The following is a 19196-nucleotide window of genomic DNA, read 5'->3' on the forward strand; positions in this document are numbered from 1 at the left end:
AAGAGAGTGCAGAGGTGCTCACCTAAAAAACCCACTACCTGGAGCTGTGCTGAGATGAAAGATGGTGTAGATGTCAGCATCCCTAAACAAAAGGGCTGGGCTCTGAAGGGAGACTCAGCAGGTAGCATCTCTAAGACTTAATAACAGGCTTTCGCAGAATGACCTGTGGTTTCAGAGGCCTTCCATCATTAAAATAGGAGGAAGGGATGCAACCATTTGTCCTCTTTAAAGCTTTCTGATGCTTCCTTTGAAGATTCAGATGGGGGTTGCATGTACTCATGAGCTGTATGCATCATATATCTATCATACTACTTGCCATCTGAAAGCCAAAGACTTCAAAGCAGGAAAAATTCCGCCAATAGTCCCTTTCTGCTTATGGAATGTCCATGCTTATTTTTTTCTTGCATAAAGAGGTATTATTTGTTTTATTTTCCATTTATATCCTAGCAGTAGAGAGGCCTTGAATGGAATAAGTAACTTGGAAAAAAAAAAAAGATGATGTTTATAGCATCCCGCTGCTGCTTCTGCTTCCCAGAGCCCTGCCTGGACTCTTCCTTAATCTTCTTTGTGTGTCCCGTCCTGGTAGAGGTGTAGAGGAAGGCCTTCAAAGATGAGATGAAAGCCGCAGAGCTTACCCTTACAGAACTGGGAACTACTGGCTCTTGCAGTATTGTCCCCGTTCACTGGAGTTAAGTGGAGTGATTAAAATCTCTAAAGCTAAACAATCTGTTCCTCCCTAAGTTTGTTTATCTGCCTTCCTTACTTTGTTTAAAGCCTGCTAAGTAGTGTGGTGTGGCCATGAGAGCCAGAACAGGGGAAACCTATATTCTGATAAAAAGCTTGTGATGTCAACATAAGGCTTAAAAATGTATGTATTTAAAAATTAATATTTTGGCAGGTTTTTACATAAGTAGAGTTTACAACTCTAGTGGTGACAGCTGTTAGGTGCCAGATTCCCTGAAAGACTTCTTACTCTTTTTCAGTATTATGAAACTGGAATGTGTAATGTGGTTTGTTTGAATCATATTCTCTGTGAGATGAAAGCAAAAATGATTTTGCAGAGACAGCTTTTATAAGGTCTTCAAAGTGAGTTTACTGTTCTTTCCATCCAAGAGCTGAAACCTAGGAGTGCAAAAGTAAGCCTTCTGCCTAGCACACTCGTGATCAGCTTTCAAATCAATTTTCAGTTGACTTAGCTTTTAAACTTTAGCAAACAGTAGGCCAAATCTTGTACTCGTTGAAGTAATTTTGAGATTTACTGTTAACTTAAAAAGAAAACATGGTGAGCTGATAAGACTTAAAAAATTCCAGATTATAGCTGAGCAAGGAGCTGAAATTACTGCTCCCCACCCACCTAATGTTTGTCTTCCCTGAAACCTTGTTCTTTCATCCTCCTCTTTTCTTTGGTTTCTTTCTTCCTCCTTTTTTCACCTAACCAGAATACAAGCTTGTGAGGTCCCTAGCATAAGGGTTGGTTTTCCTTTCGCTGTGTTCATATAGCACACCATAACAGACTCGGATTTCTCACTGAAACTCTTAAGTATTATGACTGAGAACAATAATTACCTTCCCCCCCTCCCCCCGAAGTTTTAGAAACTGCAACCAATATCCAGTACTTACACAAGTCTCGAATGCCCATTGTGCCTCCAGTTAAGAGACTGAAACCTTCATGCAGCAGTTCAGGCCAGCTGGTGAAACTGTCCATGACCCTGGGGGAAACTCCTTTGGCTGCACTGAAACTTTGGAGTTCTTATCACCTGCAGCCAAACGACTCTGGTTAGGCTTGAGAAAAATCCAATCTGGAATGCTTAGCTCTGGTTCATATGCTGCTGACAGAACTCTACCTTTAATACTAGAAATCAAAGCAAGGGAGTATATGCTTTTTCCACTCCCTCACGTAAAGCTGTTTTTTAACACCCTTCTGTTCCAAAGCAGAATTTAATGTATTGGTCAAAATCCAAACGTGTTCAGGGGTTGGATGCAACTGCCACACACCTGGAAAAGCTGTAGACCTGCACAGCTACTACTACAGCACGGCTGGTGTGTGCTGCACTTTGGAATGCTGTGGGCTTGGAAGAGAGGAAAATATAAATACGTCTTAGCTCAAAATTCCCAGTCCCCAGTAAATCTGCAAATGAGAAGCCAGTCAGAAGTCTGGCCTTCCTTGCAAGCAATGAATTGGGCCATATATCAGAGTGCAAATTTATGTTTTATTTCGCTGGGCCAGATTAAATATTCTCCCCTGTGTGCTTCAGATGCCTATTGACTAAAAAACAGACTAAAAGATCTGTCCAGTGACATAGTTTTTGAAAACTCCCCACAAATGTCTGACAACTATAGTGCTAAAATGAAGTGCCGGGGAAAGGCTTCTGGCAGGAAGTGAAGCGAACACTTTGGAGGATGAGATGTGTGGACGCAGATGCTCAGTGGACTTTATCGGTTTCCTATGGTTTACAAAACACCAAGTTAATTTATCTGTTAAAGCATATATTGCCTTGTGTACCTTCAGGAACATTGTTAATGTATTAATTACCTCATTAAAGAAATTACAACTACACTTGAGCTCAGTTATCTGACTAAAATTCATAATAAAGTGTTGCTTTCTTTAAAAAACAAAAATAAACCATCCCCCTGTATCTAGGAAGCCAGCAGGTCTGTCTTTTTACTCATCTAAGAAAAAGACGCTTTCAGAAAGCCAGAGAGTAGCTATATTCCATACATATTTGTTCTGTAGGTGACCAGGAGTTGTAAGGAGCGCTCGCAAGCTTCTGTTATTAGGAGCACTGACAAATCACAGCACAGGGGTTGGAGAATACCATATAAATGGTTTGTGCTCGATTTAATAGTCTCGGTAAGTACTTATATTAGCTGTTGCCTCTGAACACCAAGCGCAAGGAGCTGTGACATTATCATTATACTACCTACAACATCATACACTGAAGCAGAGACTTTAGATTTTTCACAGCCCTCCTGGGAGTTAAGGCATCTCCCATAAAATTTTATTTCCGTACACTGTAATCTCTGTGAAATCTTTTTCTATTGCTGCTATGCCGTTTTTTAGGAGAGATGAGCAACTGATTTTCTGCCTCTTCAAGGTGTGCACTTAACTTGATTTACACAAAGCTATTACAGATTCACAGCTTGCTCATTTGTACCGTGGACTTCTGTACATTGGACGGGCACCTGCACTCAGCTGTTGCCAGAAGGGTCAGAACACACCCAAGAGCTGTGCGCGCCCCGTAGAGGCACGTGCTTCCGGCCAACTGCAGGGACAGGCTGGTCCCTGCAAATTAGTGAGCTTCAGCGCTTTTGTCTTTTGTGACTGTCTTTGAAATTCTCTCATAGCAGGTTTCAGTGCACTGCACTCGTCATTTAAGCATGTCATTACCTATATGCCAAGTCCTACTTTGTGAACTACACGCTCTACACTTCTTCCTGTCCTTGCACTTCCTTTTGGGTATATGCAGTACCCGAAGGACAAAACATAGCTTTTAAGTAAGTAACTGTTGCAAGCGGGTGGATTATTATGAAATAACTGCCTTAAATTAATGCTTCATCCCACAAACACTTAATCAGAGGTCTCAGTCGGAACTTGCATCTCTTTTCCACGACAGTCAATCAACTGAGATACAAATTCATCCAAAAATAAGCCTTCTTAGGTCTGGTGTTCAAGGTCTGTTTGTTTACCTGATCTTTTACAATTCCAGTAAATCTCAGCACCCTTATAAAAGTTAAACACGTAATACAATGTTTAGGAAGTTCTGTAGAAAAGCAAAAATTTAATTGTATCTTTCTCTTTTCTTCGTCGTTACTCTGTGCTAGCAATATCGCAAAGTAAACAGCAGTATTTGATATACTACTACTATTTCCATTGCTATTCTGGAGCGGGGAAAATACCTTCACGAACTAAATATAGCTATGCAGGGACAAAACAAAACAGATACTGCTCCTGTACTTGAAATTGTAGTACTTTTAATTTGCTTGCAAACTGCTTCCACTGTATTAAAGAAAAGTGATATTTAAAAATTGTGCAACCCTCTTCAAAGAAGCATTGTGAGGAGAAAGTAGCTGATATTGAACTCTCAGCTTGATAGAATTTTAAACTATTGAGATTAACTCTGGCATACAAAAAAAAAAAAAAAAAAAAAGCTCTAAAGTGCCCATGGCTTTTCTTGGGGAAAAAATATTGGGGAAAAAATAAAGCAGTTGGACCCAGTGCAAGATTTTTGAATTGTAGCACTGAGCATTCTCAGCAAAAGAGCATGTTTGACTCAAGTCCGTAGTTCTAGAAAAAAACAAAACTGGTGTCACAAACTTGGGGCAGGGGGCTGGGGAACCTGTTGCTGGGGTGAATATAAGCACAGATGTCTTTGCCCAGTATAAAACTACTGAGGAAAATACGCAAGCCGAGGCTGTAAAGCTCATATGCAGTATCACACATTGAACACTTCTGAATTTCTCATGGTGCAGAGTCTTACCTCACGTACTAAAGGATTAAGGTAGCAAGTATTTTTTCCATTTATTAAAGAAACATCTTTGGTTTTTTAGCACCAGCTGCTTCGTGGAGTAGGGGCAAGGAGATGGGAAACCAGGGGTACCTGCCACAATAATGCTTTTTTCTACTATTTAAAACTGCCCCATAATTAGTTGTATGGCCAGGTTTGGATTTTGTGACTGTAAACTTTGTATAATATGAAGACAGAATCTATGCTTAACCTTTATTAATTACACGCCGCTATTAAATGAACAATCAGTGTGGTAGAGAGTTTTGCGATCAAGTCCTAGATGCTGTTGGGGACATCTGTTCTGCTGTTCCACCTGATCTCAGGAAGAAGGCGTGCTACTCACACAATGACACCTACAAAAAGTGCTCCCACCAGACTGTTCCCTGCGCCCTGCAAACCTGGCGTCACGGCCATTGCAGCTATCCTATCAATCAGAGGATGAAGCAACCAAAATTCACAGAACCTGGAAGGTGGAGATTATAATTTTTGTCACCCTGAGACAACACTTGCTCAGTATGACTAAGAAAAGTTACGAGCTAGTGCCACTTTTTTCCAGCTAACACACCTAACAGCATTCAAGATGCAACTCAGTGTCACTGTCAGTACCAAAGAACAAGGCTTTGTGTTTGTTAGCCTGCTATATGGCATAATGCTTATTTATGAAAATGAAAGCAGTAAAATGTAAATATTGGACTTCATCTGAAGGTCCCTATGAAATGAGAACAGGTTTAATTAACTGGTCTAATCGGAGTGGTAACTTAAATTTTAACACACAGTGACTCCATCTCCTACTGCTCTAAGCTTTGTTATTTATTGTGAAGAAATAAATTAGATTTTCTACCACTGACTACTTTCTAATAATCAAAGCAAAATAATTCATGCATGTAAGTTATCATAAAAGAATTCAGCAGACCTAGCAAAGATGATAAAAGGCTGCTTTATGCAAAACATTTTGTATGTCAATTTAAGAGACAGTCTTAAGAGCAAAACTTCATCGTGTTGCAATTTGTCAGCAATTTCATTGTTACTGCTTATTTTCAAGGGGGTTCTCAAAATCCACGGTGAAACCGCTGTAGTATTTTATGTAGGAACTTGATCTTCTTTTAGAACCATATAACATCACCTCAAAGCAATACTTATTTAGCTCTAATCTTAGATCTAGGGTATAGTTGAAGAGAAGTAACTTTAATTTTTAAATGTACAACCACGCTACAGTCGGTTACTGCAATAATAATACATATTATTATTACATATACATTAATACAGGTAACCCTAGCCAAGGCCTGCCATGTCATTTTACTGAAATGCAATTGATTTTCTTTTTTATACACATGGAGAAATCTGCTCAGTTTCCACATGGAGCAGCATGAATTGGTGATGTGAGGTTGCTAACACGTTTCTTCCATGAAGACTGAGGTGTTTGGATCCCATCACCATATGCCAGCTACACATAGCTGGCAGTGCGTCATCTTGCAATAGTTTTGTTCTTCTCATGGCTTCATTCCTTCATTGATTAATTCAGCTCCATGCTGCAGCTGGTTTCTTCCTCTCCCTCCTCCTGCGTTTGCTCATATTTGCTCCTGTCCTTTACTGTTCTATAGTTGTCACCATATCCCTCTGCATCTGTAGCATATGGGATTTGGTTCATTTGTCATGTTTCGCTTTTCATTTGATCTGTACGCTACTCACAACACATAGTGTTATTAAAAAATAACTGCTAAGGTGATTAGGTATTGAATTGGATAATAAATGACATTAGCCTGTTCTACTGAATGATAGCATTTAGCCAAAACAAAAGGAATATTGTGCTTATCTGGCCAAGGAAATTCAAGCCCATTGGTTTCACTTTAGAAAGAATTTCTCACCTGCTGTGTCACTAGATGTGCTTGTGTCACAACAGTCATACTTCCTTGAATAGAATTTACCTTTAAAATGAGCAGCACTAAGTGAAAGCTCTAATGTCTTGCTACAGTGAAACCGTCATGAACTGCTAGCTTTTAATTTCCAGGAACTGCTATTTCCATACAAAAGATAGTTTCTTGTGAAGTAAACGTGCCTTGTAAGTGGACATTTGATGATCTTTTGCGGTTTTGTTATTTTCTGGGCACTGTGAGATAGCTCCTGCAGCACATGAGGTGATACGTATTAAAAGGTAACCTAAGTCTCTGTTAGGAATAATATTAAAATTTCCAAGAGTCTTCTCTTTCCACTCTATGTCAATTCTTTCTTGTCAATGTTCACAACCTCTCTCTCTTCCCAGTATCGCTTTCATGGTCCATATCGGTAATAAGGGCTATCTATGCTTCATAGAAGCAGTTAATGGCTGCAGCTTTAACCTATTTAGGAATAATAAAAAAAAAAAAAATAATCCTCTTTTACCCTAACAAAGAAGCCACGTTATGCAGGTGCTGCTTCTCTTTCTTGAAACACATAGCTATGTCCCAGGCTACCTTTTCTGTGTGGAAAAATATATGTAGACTATATGTATGAAACGCATATAACACATATAATAAAAATAACACAAAATAATATATTGCCATTTACCCCAGTAAACTGGTATCAAAGAGAGGGGAAAGGTTTTTAGCCCAGAGAAGCTGAATTGCTTTCATGAGCTAAGGAATGCTGAGCCAGAAAGAACTCAGCACCATAGACAAGTTAGATAGGAAGTAAGAGAAGTACCAGTAGGCAAAACAACCCCAAGACAGAAAAAAAGGCATATCCTTATTTTGCATTACAAAGTCTGCACATGGCTTGAGCCTTTTTCCATTCAGTTTTCTCACACGTGCATCTTGCAGTTATTCTCACCTGCCATCTAATAACAGCCCCCCTCCCCATTTAGCTACATACTTGAAAAGAAAGTAAGTATACTTCTTGCTGTACACCTCCTTCATTCAAGACTTCTACAGGATAATCAAAGCTTTGCTTCAACCTTACCTTCAATTATCAGAGGTTGAATATGTCAGCTTTCTTACACTCTAATTTAGATACCATTACTCTTCATAACACCTGGAACACCTGCCCAGTCTGCACGTTTGACTTCTAAAGTAGCATGAAGTGCATGGGAGGTGTTGATCAACTTGGATTGTTATTTAATAGCTGTTTTGCAGAAATGCCTACAGGCATTAATTAAGATCAAGGTGCTAAACACTAAGACTTCCAATGAAAAATAGTCCCTGCCCCAGAGAGTTTGTAATTCAGTTTGTAACAAGTTACAACAGGTGGATGAGATAAATTAACTGCAGGGAGGGAAAGAGAAGTAGAACAATCTCCTTCTCCAAGCATTTTCTGGACAGTGTGGATCATTTTCATGTATATATTTACAAATACAGATATGCTTATTTTGCTGAAGATATTAATTTTCTCTCTAATCTTAAAATGATCTCCTTGATGTCATAAAGCTCTTCTTCCAAAGAAACACATAATCTATGAGATTTCTTCTCCACCTAGTGTGTTGGATATGCTATATCTAGAAAATCATCAGTTCTGTATTCCTCTCTTTTCAAGAGCACTGCAATTTGTTATTATTGACTGCTTTTCAGCAGAGCAAGCGATAAAAGCAATCTTTCCGCATTTTATGTTTAAAATGAAAATACCTCCAATAAAAGTAGGAGCTGGCCCGTATCACTCCTTGGGGAATTAACTGTAAAATATGTTATTATAAAGCTGTGTTAAAGTGTGAACAGATCTTAGTAACAATCAGACATGAAAGTTTAGACAACTTTAATATCCGATAGGCTTATTTTTCCATTAAAAATAGGGAATACATAATTTTGTAGGTGGAGATAAAGGTCAATTTGATTTATTTCAGCTTGTCAAGTTTTATGAATAAATCTATTATCTCTAGTAATATTCATTAACAAGGTATTTCTATCTGGTTTCCACCAATTTTACATTACTGAAAACCATCCATGAAATAATTAAGGCCCACTTCTACTGTCACTATAAATGCTTTTCTGCTACATTGTATGCTGTGCTGTTCTTTATACTATGCAAAAGTGGCATAAAATGCTGCCAAATCAGAAACCTTACCAGTTGGCCTTTGGAGTAGTAACTTACACCTACTTTTCCATAGATATAAAATCACTTTCCTATACAAACAAGCCACTTCCTCCAAAGACAGTTATCTGCAAGATCAGGATGTAAATAACTAACAAAGATAAAAGCAGTGAAACATTAATCTCAGATGTAAGCAAATGAGAATTTTGATATTTTTAGTTGGACTATAATGAGTATCTTAACAGTTTAATAACATGAAACCTTGCCTACAGCACACTATGGAATTTTTGTTGCTATACAATGTCCTTTTACTATTAAATTACTTCTCTTGTATACATCATAATTCGTTGTGATTTAAAGCATAAAGTCCAATGCTTTCAAAGCAAAAAAAAAACCAACATGATTGCCAGAATATTCTTAAAAATCCAACCCTTTTCAGTAGCCACATCAAGAAACATGAAAGTCCTCTAGAAAAAATACAAGGTTAATATTGAAAATGCCACCTTTTCTGTTTTACTGGAGCCCAGCTGGTCAAAGACTTGGATGACTGTGCTACAAAGTAGAGAAAACACACACTTGGAATAGTAGACTTCAGTAGCACAATTACTTTAGTTAGCAGTTAAATATATGCTTTTACCAAAAAGACTGATTTACTTATTTTTTATCTAAGATATAGATGAAGAATTTTGTAGTATGCCCTGCTCTGAAATCAGCAAATCTGATCCTTTTGCGTGCTATTAGTATTTTACACTGAGATTGTGTACATCCAACACAGGCTGAAGTAGCTGTTGAAATTGCCGCAGCTGTATAAAAACTACAGGGGGAAACACGGTAAGCAAATAGAGCTGTAGGAAGGAACAGATTGATGGAGAGACAGCACGAATATCTGAGATGAAAATACTCCTCCAGGCCTCCTCTAAAACTGGTAGGCTTTGAAAACAGTAACATATTAAATTATCTTATTAGATGCTTGTAATTAGGTCTTTGAAAGACTCCAGTGCTCAAATGAGCTTTATTTATGTATTAAAATTCAGAATTACTCAACATACCCTCATGCAGTGGGAAACTTTCCTTGTAACTAAGCTAGGTGACGTTTATGTTCACTCAGACCTGAGCACTGCGGCTCTCTACATGCCAGGCGCCTAAGAGGACGATTTCATCCACTCAGTTATTCTCAGCTCCTCCAGAGCTGTTCGTCTCCCGTTTCATGGGGACGAGCAAAAGGCAAGAAGGCAGTAAGGACAGCCGGGCCTGGGACCACTGACGCTTACTTAGCGAGAAACCCCGCTCGCAGCACTTCCCTGCCCTCCAACTTCGCCTGTATCAGTGTCTGCAGAGGTCCCCGATGACCGGCGGAGGAGCAAGGCAGCCAACAAGCTTTTCCACAGCCGCGGAGGCCGGCCGGCGGCCTAGAGCCAGGGATACTTGCTGCGTCACTCCGAGAGCTGCCGTAAGGCAATGCACCTAGGCTGCGACAGCACCACCGACCGCGCTGCACCACCCCGGCCCTCCCTGGGCACCGCTTTTCACCCGGGCCTCCCCGGAACCTCGCGGGGGGGGAGGGAGGGGACACGACCGCCATAGGGAAACACAACCCCGCCATGGCGGCATCTCCTCAGCGCGGCGGGGCGGAGGCTGGGCGGCGCGCGCGTTACGTGAGCAGGGCCGCCACCGGTTTGAAGCCCGTTGCTAAGCGACGGGAAGGGCGCGCGGCACCGACGGGAACGGCCGGTGGTTGGGGAGGGATGACGCAGCGGCCGCCCTGGCAAAACAGCGGCCGCCCCGCACCGGGAGGCTTTCCCCGAGGGAGGCCTTCCAGCGGGAAAGGGCCGCTGAAGAAGGGCGTTGCCGCCTCTCCCCCCCACACCTCCCCGGGGCAGTGCACACGAGCGCAGGTGCGCTGTGAGGCGCCGCCGAGCCATCCCCCGGGCCGCTGAGGGGCGGGGCTGGAGCGACAGCACCCACATCCAATGAGCGCAACAGCGTCCCCGGCGAAGGGGCGGGGCGCTGCCGCGCTGCCGCCCACCCGCCCGCCGCAGCGGGGTAAGAAGCTGCTGGCGCGGCGCCGCCCGCCCCTTGGGACACGGCCCCGCGCGCCGTGGGCGGAGGGCGCGGCAGCAGCGGCTTTCCCCGAGGTGGCCGTATGAGGCGGTGACTCCGCCCCGCGGAGGGAGGAGCGGGGTCGCTGGGGCAGGGCCGCGGGCGGAGAGCGGTACCGCCCCGCCGTTGCAGAGGCGACGGCCCCTTCCCCGGCCGCGCTCAGCCCCAGCGTCCGGTGGGAGGAGGGTAAAAATCGGGTTCCCCGATGAGTGGCCGGTGCCACCGGCCAATAGGCGAGGCGGAGCGCGCTCTCCTCCCCGCCTCCGTCGCGCGGCGGGGCCAATGGGGAGCGCGGGGCGGGGCGCGCGGGGCTATGCGCGGGCTGGGAGGCGCCTCGCCGCCAGATGCGGGGGAGTCGCGGCAGCGGCGGTTTGGAGCAGCGGCGCGTGGGGTAGCGGCGGCGGTTGGCGGCGCGCGGGCGATGGGGGCGCGGGCAGGTCTCGCCTCCCCGCGCTGAGGGACGTGCCCGCCGGCGGGGCCAAGCGGTAGGCGAGGGGCGGTGGTGGCTGGGGCGGTGGTGGCGTTGAGGGGCGCAGGTGCTTGGCGAGCTGCAGTGTCGGTGGTGGCCGCCGCCGCATCGCGGGGCGGCAGAGCCCGTTGGGCCGGGCCGGGGGACGTGTGGCGTTCCGCGTCGCCCTGCCCGCGGCCGCCTCCGCAGTTCGGTGAGGCGGCGCTGGGCGGCGGGTTGTGGGCCACCGAACGGCGGGTGAGGCCACAGAGGAGGGAGGTTCGCCGTGGGGTAACGCCGCTTGTGTCGTTGGCAGGATCCGAGCCTAGCGCGGCGGCGAGCGTAGCCGTGGGAGCCGGCCTCTGCTCGTGGCAGCCTGCTGTCACCTTCCCTTCTGGCAATGGGGAATGGACTCTCGGACCAGACGCCGATCTTCTCCAGCCTGCCTTCTTTCCAGAGTTTCCATATTGTCATCTTGGGACTGGACTCCGCTGGAAAGACGACCGTGCTGTACAGACTGCAGTTCAATGAGTTTGTCAACACTGTCCCCACTAAAGGATTTAATACGGAGAAAATCAAAGTGACGCTGGGCAACTCGAAAACGGTCACTTTCCACTTCTGGGATGTAGGTGGCCAGGAGAAGCTGAGGCCGCTGTGGAAGTCATACACAAGGTGCACCGATGGCATTGTGTTTGTGGTGGACTCTGTTGACGTTGAGAGAATGGAGGAGGCCAAAACAGAACTTCACAAAATTACTAGGATATCTGAAAATCAAGGAGTGCCTGTCCTTATCATTGCTAACAAGCAGGACTTGAGGAACTCTCTCTCCCTTTCTGAAATTGAGAAAATGTTAGCAATGAGTGAGCTGAGTTCTTCGACTCCCTGGCATTTGCAGCCTACCTGTGCAATCATTGGTGATGGACTCAAAGAGGGACTGGAGAAACTACATGATATGATAATTAAGCGAAGAAAAATGTTGAGGCAGCAGAAAAAGAAGAGATGAGTTCTATTTTGACCTTTCTATTTTAGAGTAGTTACATGGTCAAAATTTGACATAAGACAGCTTCCAAACCCGGGCCTACTTGTTTGGATGCCGTTAAGCTTAGTTATGTTAAACAATCAGTTGCACAACCTTGCCGTGTGGAAGGCTGTGCAGTTATGGAACTTTTTTTTTATTATTATTTTTAAACTAGTCTCTTCTGAGTTTTATGGCTCTGCATTATTTCAGAAGCCCTAATAGATGATGTAATACTATCAGGAAATGGATGGGTGGGTATATGTGACATGGATGTCTAAATAGCCAAATAAAACGAGGGTTTTCTGCGTAGTGTTGTATTCATATGTTTAAGGGTGCCCTCTGCCAGCAATTTGCATTGAAGGTGTTCTGTGTTTTTAAACTTCTAATGCTCGTAAGTGGAGTGTTTAGGTGAACATTATACAGCTTTAAAAACATGTATGAAGCTAGTAACCCATTATTTCGAGAGGCTGTTTTTTATCTTGTTTGGGGATTTCTATGAAAGCTTGGCTACATGTGTAATTTTTTTTTTAATTTGGCACTTTTTGAAATTGAATCGTTCAGTTCAAATACTTGAAATTTAAGTGCTGTGGATTCTTCAACTGAAAAAAGAAAGACTTTTTGACAAGTAAAAAATGTAAACAACACGCTGGAGCATGGAAAAGTGGTTTCCCAACATATAGCATGTTTTTGGTATGTAAGGTTTTTATTTTTTAGAAGTAGCCATTTATCATTATACAGAGCTAATCAGGTTTAAACTATTACTCAAAATTAGTAATTTATTTCTGAAAGATGAGTATTATGTCCTCCTACTATCAAGTTAAAAGTAAACGAATTCCAGTAAAAGAGCTATAAAGAACAACTCTGGCTGATGTGGTTCTAACCAGTACAGCATTCTTCGCTCTACTGGTGACTTTTCTGGCAATAAAACAAAATTATAATGAAGTAAAGATGGAGTTAAAATTAGCAGAGCACATCTTGTATCTCCTCAAAATACCCCATTTTATTAAAGTGGTATTGCTATGTCACTTTCAACGTATGCTTTTTTTATCGTGACTCTTAAAGTATTTTGTGGTTAGGAATGTAATAATGCTTTATACACTCAAAACATTTGACACTACCGGGGGCGGGGGAGGGGGGGGGGAGGAGTGGGGGAAGAAGATTTTCAAGATGGGCCTGTGTTCTGCTTTAATTATGCTTTAAGCTGTTCTTGTTTACAGAGTGTGCAAACAGTGTTAACTGGGCAGGATAGTGCTTGACGGAAAAGGGAGGGTGGTTTTTCTTACTGGTACAGAGCTTCAAGTGACTCTTTAGATACTTGGCTAGCAATTAAAAGGGCTAAAAAAGAGCCTGGATTTTTAAGACTAACTTTAGTGGTGCTGTAAAAATTGATCAGAATGTTAGATTATCTTTAAGCTTTTGTTGGAAATACCAGCTAGAAAAAAGAAAAGTAAAAAAAAAAAAAAGCTAAATCTATAAATCTATTTCCTCCTTTTACTCAATGAGCAAAGTAATACATTTTTCTTACCTGCTGCCATGTATCAGGAGGATGACAGCTACAAACCTGAATGTCAATCAATGTAACTTAGATATGTTTAAAAAAATAGTCAAACTTTTTAACCAGCAGCTGTTGGTCCAGGAGGTAACCAAAAATGCACTTTAGTGTCTTCAATAACTGAAAGTGACAGCTGTGTGTTTTTTTTAATGACATCTCGGTCCTTTTTGAATAAACTGAAGTAGCTTCCAGTGGAGCTTTTGTATGTTGGTTATATATGTACCTGCACTGGTGACATTGTAAGTCACTTACTCAAGTAATGTCTATATTTATAGAAATGTGGATGACTTCTTAAACCTCAATAAACAATTCAAAACAAGCCTGCAGAGAGGAGGTGTCTGACTTCTTGTACTGCAGGGGTATGTTCTCGTCAACCTCTGTGCACATATTTATTCTAATAACAGTAGAGCTATTGGTGTTGAAAACCAAAGTCTTATAAATGTGGTGAGACTCATAAATTTCATGGTGTTATAAATTGCAGGTATCTCATTAACAACTTTAAATCAATTGCATATCTGTATATTCACAGAAGAAATACTAACTACAGTGACTTCTTTCTGAAGTGATGTGTCTTGCATAATTTGAGAAATCTTTTGTATAGCTGAACCTATTTTGTGTTACGTGCAACGTTTAATAGGCGATGTTGGGCATTTATCACATGTACTCACAGGTGGTACTTAATTTAGTGTCTTCAGGCTCATATATCTAATGCTGTCTGAGGGATTCACGTGTACTTAAGCCTCAGGTGAATTTCCTCCTTGGATTTTATAGCAGTGAGTAGAATGTGGCAAGAGATACGGAAGCTCCTAATTAGTTTCAGGACCCGAGCATAAACAAGACAAACCTCATTTAGAAGCCTGCAAATCAAAATTGCAAAGTTTAAACAAGAGTATCCAAACCTATCTCTCAGAAACCTGTTATTTTCATTTCTGTTTATGTAACTGATGGCACATCAAAATACAGGTTACTAACAGTCAGTCTTGAGGCAAAAGCTGTATTAGGGATGTTGAGCCCTATGAATTTGGGGTGTAATTGGTATAATCTGGCTAACATTCTCCTTCCTATCAGGTGCATAGTACTACTTGGCTGAGGAAGGTGAGATGATGGGCTGGCTCTTTGTACCTAGTAAACAAACTGTACAATACCAAATAATAATTGCTTTATTTTGAGTATTTGTTAGGCTTCTATTGGGAATAGTTGAAAAGGCAACCTGCTTGAAAAAGTGAACTGTATTTTCTTCTGCATATTAAACATGCTAGTGTTTATCTGGTGACAGTCTCCCTAAAGTCTTCTATGCATAAAAACTCCAGTGAATGATTTTAAATACAAAGATGTGACTGATCTGTACCCTAGCACTCTGGGGGAAGAAGCAAGGAAAGGTGGAGAGTAGTGTTTCTAAAATGTCATGGTTATTACCGTGATATTTAGTACTGACTTGGAAGTAGAAAACTTTGAATAGGGGGTGAGTTTAACGTTCAAGCTAGACCTTTATCTGTACTAGAACTCTTTTGCTGGAATATTACGGTAACTGTTCTGAGTAAAATATACAAATGTAGCTGTACCTCTGAAACTGTTTCGTATTACTATGACAAAGTCTTCCACTATGAGCAAAATGATAATTGCAGTAGAGCTTTTGGTCTCTTGGCCGCTTGAGTTTCTGCTGGCATAGTTCTGTCAGTCTGGGATCTCTCTTCCATATGATGAATTGACAGTTCTGGCCTAAATACTGGTATGTGTAAGAAAATCTTTAGAGGAGCTAGATAAGCAGGTGTAATTTTGTTGCAATGCTGGAGTTACACAATTCTTAAAATAGTTTTTGCTAAAATGGGCTACAAAAGACGTTCTGTTCTTCAAGGCACTGGGTAAGCTAAATATCTTAAACTGCTGCTACTTTAAGCAGGTACGGAATGGCATTTAAATCGGTGCAGCATTGTTAAAAACGAACAAGCCAAAAGGTCTTGTAACCTTATCACTGTTGTGTTAGCTTACAAGAGGTGGTATGGCATTGCCTCAGCTGTTCGTGCACATGCAATCGGTTAAAGTTAACTGGCCTTCAGGATCTGGTCTCTGTTCTCTAGCTGCGTAGCTGCGCGTTAGCTTATGAGTGTTTCAGCTAGAAAAAGCAGTATAGGATGGTGAGACTCCTTCAGGTTCTTGACGTGGCTTTTAAGTTGTGTTGTGCTGGATGGGCGTTTACATTGGGGGGAGAAAAAAAAAAAAATTCGTTTTCAGACGGGTGGTAGGTAAAACCTTTCTCTCTTCAAATTTTCACGTTTTATTGAGATGTGATTGATCCTTTGTGTGGAAAGCAGTACCCACAGCCAGTGGGCACTTCCCAGCGTGATTTAGAGATGCGTCTCTCCCACCTTACACAGCACTTTGGTCCTGCAGGAGTTTATTACCCGGGACGTAGGGGTGGCAGAGCAGCCAGGAGCCGAAAGCAGTCTGGTCGGGTGGGGGCTAGCTAAGCCCTTCTGGACCCCAGCAGGTCTTCGTGAAAGCAGCTCTGCCTTCTTGGGGGAGGTTATCTGAGTCTTGGATCATTTGTTTACAAATAGCAGGGTGTTAATTAGTGTCTGGCTGAAACTTTTTGTTGGGACCAGAGCGTCATTCTTGGCATCCGAGGAGGATTTAGATGCTGCATTGGTACTACAAAGAAGGGCTCAGTAAGGCGGATTGTGGAAAATGTGGGCAACCTGGATACGCCATGTGTAGGGCGCAGACCCTAACGTGCAAGGTTGGTTCCACTGTGCAGGTTGCAATGCATGAAAGCTCATAAATGCATACGCATAATGCTGTCTTCCTTTAACTTCTTTTGAGAGAGAAATCTAGGCATGAATCGGTGCTTTTTGGGTGAGTGTTTTCACTTTACTGGTGGGTAACCCATCTTTTGAGAGGGTCGCAGCTTCCAGCCCTGCTCTGAGAGCCCATAGCCTCCTGTCGCTGAGCCAAAACAGCTCTCCTTGTCGCTGGCAGGGATGCGCAGGGACCTGCGAATGGGCAGCGTCTCCTGTTTGTTTAGTCTGGGGGGTGAGGAAAGCATTTCATTATTTTATTATTTTTTTTTTTTTTTAATCCTGACTGACATAGGTATGTGAAGGCCTGCTCCTCTCCCACTGCTCTGCAAACTGGGATTATTTTTAGGAGCAGTAGGAGACTGCAGAGCTGTGTGGATAAACTCTTGCGTGTGCTTTTAAGCTGACGGGAAATACGCAGCCTGACTTGGCAGCGGGGTGACGCCTGGGGTTGGCACACGGGCTCCCACAGCTGTCCCACCTATCCGAGGACAAAATAAAGGGGTGACACGCAGCTGGTAACTTGCCCTTGCATTAGTTAGTCATCTTAAACCAGCTGTAAAGAAGCAAAAACGCAGTTTCAAAGACCTAGCTGGAAAAAGCCAATAAAATAAATCCCAAGCAGCAGACGAAGGACTTGAGTTTCCTCCCTGTGAGTGCCCTGTTTGATGGGCGCTGGCTGCGGGGAACCCGAGGGACCCGTGCGCTGCCGGCAGTCTGCCTGCTCGCCGCGGGGCTGGCGAGTGGCACCCTCACTCCCTCTGCACCTAGTGATTTTATTCCAAGGCGAACCCAAAATCTAAGGAGAAAAAGTAGGCAGGGAGGCCAGGCAGTGCTTCCAGGCTAAATACCTGCTTGGAAACAGCTCAGGAAGGTAAAAGATGATAATCCCTGAGCTGTGAAGATTATGATTTCATAGTTCCGGCTATATTTATGCAGCTGCTGCAACCAGAATTAAGAGCTAAAGATGACAGAATAGTTAGAAAGAAGAAGGTCGAGTACAGTTGTTGGCTGTGGGGGGTGTGGAGGGAGAGAGGATTTGAAACTGTTGGGTTTTCCCAGCTTTTCGAGACACGTTGAGCCCGAAGGGAAACAGATATGCTTTCAGGCTGCTTAATTGGTTTAAAATCTTTATTGTTTTGTGCACTGTAGTTTTCCTATTGCTGAAATGGAACAATACCTCATTTAAGAAAGCCACCTAATCACCGCATTAATCTCCGAGTCCACTGAGAAAGCAGAAGGTTAGCAGGGGTGTTGAGCCTTGTTAAACGCGCTGAGGGCTCCTGGCTGGCATACAAGCTGCCGTACTTCAAGGTCTTTTCTAAAAATAGCAGAATGGTAGAATTTAGGTCAGGCGAGGTAGAGGTGTGAAGCCTGATACCTCAGACACCACACGCAGTGCAGAGGTGCCACCAACCCTACAACCGCTTATCTTCTGTTACCGCTTTATGAATGAATAAATAAGAATAATTTCCTTTGAAGCCTGACGCTTTCAGCCCTTTCCCGTTCCAATGTCATTTGCCCTGAAAGCTTCAACAGGTTTTCATATTGGAACATCGTTGGGTTGGGTGGCACAAGGATGAGTTCGTGAGCGAAGAGGCTCAGGACAGAGTGTTCGCCTTTGCTGCAGTGACTTGGTGAGCCGAAGCCAGTCTCTTTTGCAAAGCTGGCTTAACGTGGACAAAGATAACCTAAAAGAGGGAAATTTTCTCAAAATACCTTCTTGTTTCTCACATTAGCTGAACTCTGCTGTTCTTAAAATTATCATAGGCGTGGGCTGCTGCTGGGTTTTTGACACCAGTTGCATGATGATCTCCGAGAGGCCTTCAACCATTTGCAGACCATGACTGTAAGATCTCCACAGTAATACTGAATTTATGTATCCATGATGTATGGTTTTAACTGTCTATTTGAGGTATTTCTATGGGTCAATTTAGCTTCTCAAAGAAACTTGATTCTTTGTGAAACATAGATTGATGTATCAATGTCACTGGAAACACAGTTTATTCCTATTTGGTTCCTGTTCTAAGTGATACAGTAAAATGGCAATATACAGATTATTAGTAGCACTGGTTTCCCTGAACTCCAGCTATTGAGTGTCTATTTGAATCAGAGAGATATATTCAATTTTTCTTGATTATAACTCTATTTTGTATAGGAGCTGAATTGTGCTAACCTTAAAATACTAGCCTCCCTAATTTTAATTAGCTTAGAAAATTGACTCGTATGTTTAAAGTCACTGTAATTCAGCTGTAATCAGTCATGTTACACTAGAGACAAATGGGATTCATGGGCTGAGCCCACACTGATTCTTTTTGACAGATCTCCTATTGCCACATCAATACACATCCCTCACTGTGTGCTGTGGTAGCACTGGTACCAGCAAACTGTATTTCTGTATGGTTCAACAACTGTATTTCTGCCACTCTGTCATATAACTTGCTTATATACAATGTTTGCTTATGTCCTGCTATTGCTGTAATCATGGTAGGGGACTGTTTGAAAAAAATTCTGTACAAAGACTCAGCTGTATGCTGCAACTTTAAAATAAATACATCAAACTGTGTAATTTAGTTTTAAAGTACTGGAGTTAATGCTGAAAGCTGGAAGTTTAAGACTGAAGATTGATAGATCCCTGAAGTCTCTTCATCTATGTGTAAAGCAAGAATCTCATAGTTGCTCTGACATTTACATTCATGCTTTAAAATACTGTGAGATATTAAGATATTACAGAAATAAAGTGTAATGGAAAGTGATAGAAAGACTGTAACAGTAATTTTGA

General features: G+C 42.6%; 1 protein-coding gene across 1 annotated transcript; it reads left to right on the plus strand.

The window, feature by feature from the left end:
* The first annotated feature begins 10935 nt into the window (after positions 1-10935).
* Positions 10936-13176, plus strand: ARL4A (ARF like GTPase 4A). The gene is made up of 2 exons (XM_082479535.1): positions 10936-11086; positions 11366-13176. Exon 2 carries the CDS (start codon positions 11450-11452, stop codon positions 12050-12052), a length of 603 nt encoding a protein of 200 aa, XP_082335661.1. The 5' UTR covers positions 10936-11086; positions 11366-11449; the 3' UTR covers positions 12053-13176.
* Positions 13177-19196: the final 6020 nt, after the last annotated feature.

Source organism: Vanellus vanellus (assembly GCF_965231255.1).
Source record: "Vanellus vanellus genome assembly, chromosome: 2".
Classification (NCBI taxonomy): Eukaryota; Metazoa; Chordata; class Aves; order Charadriiformes; family Charadriidae; genus Vanellus; species Vanellus vanellus.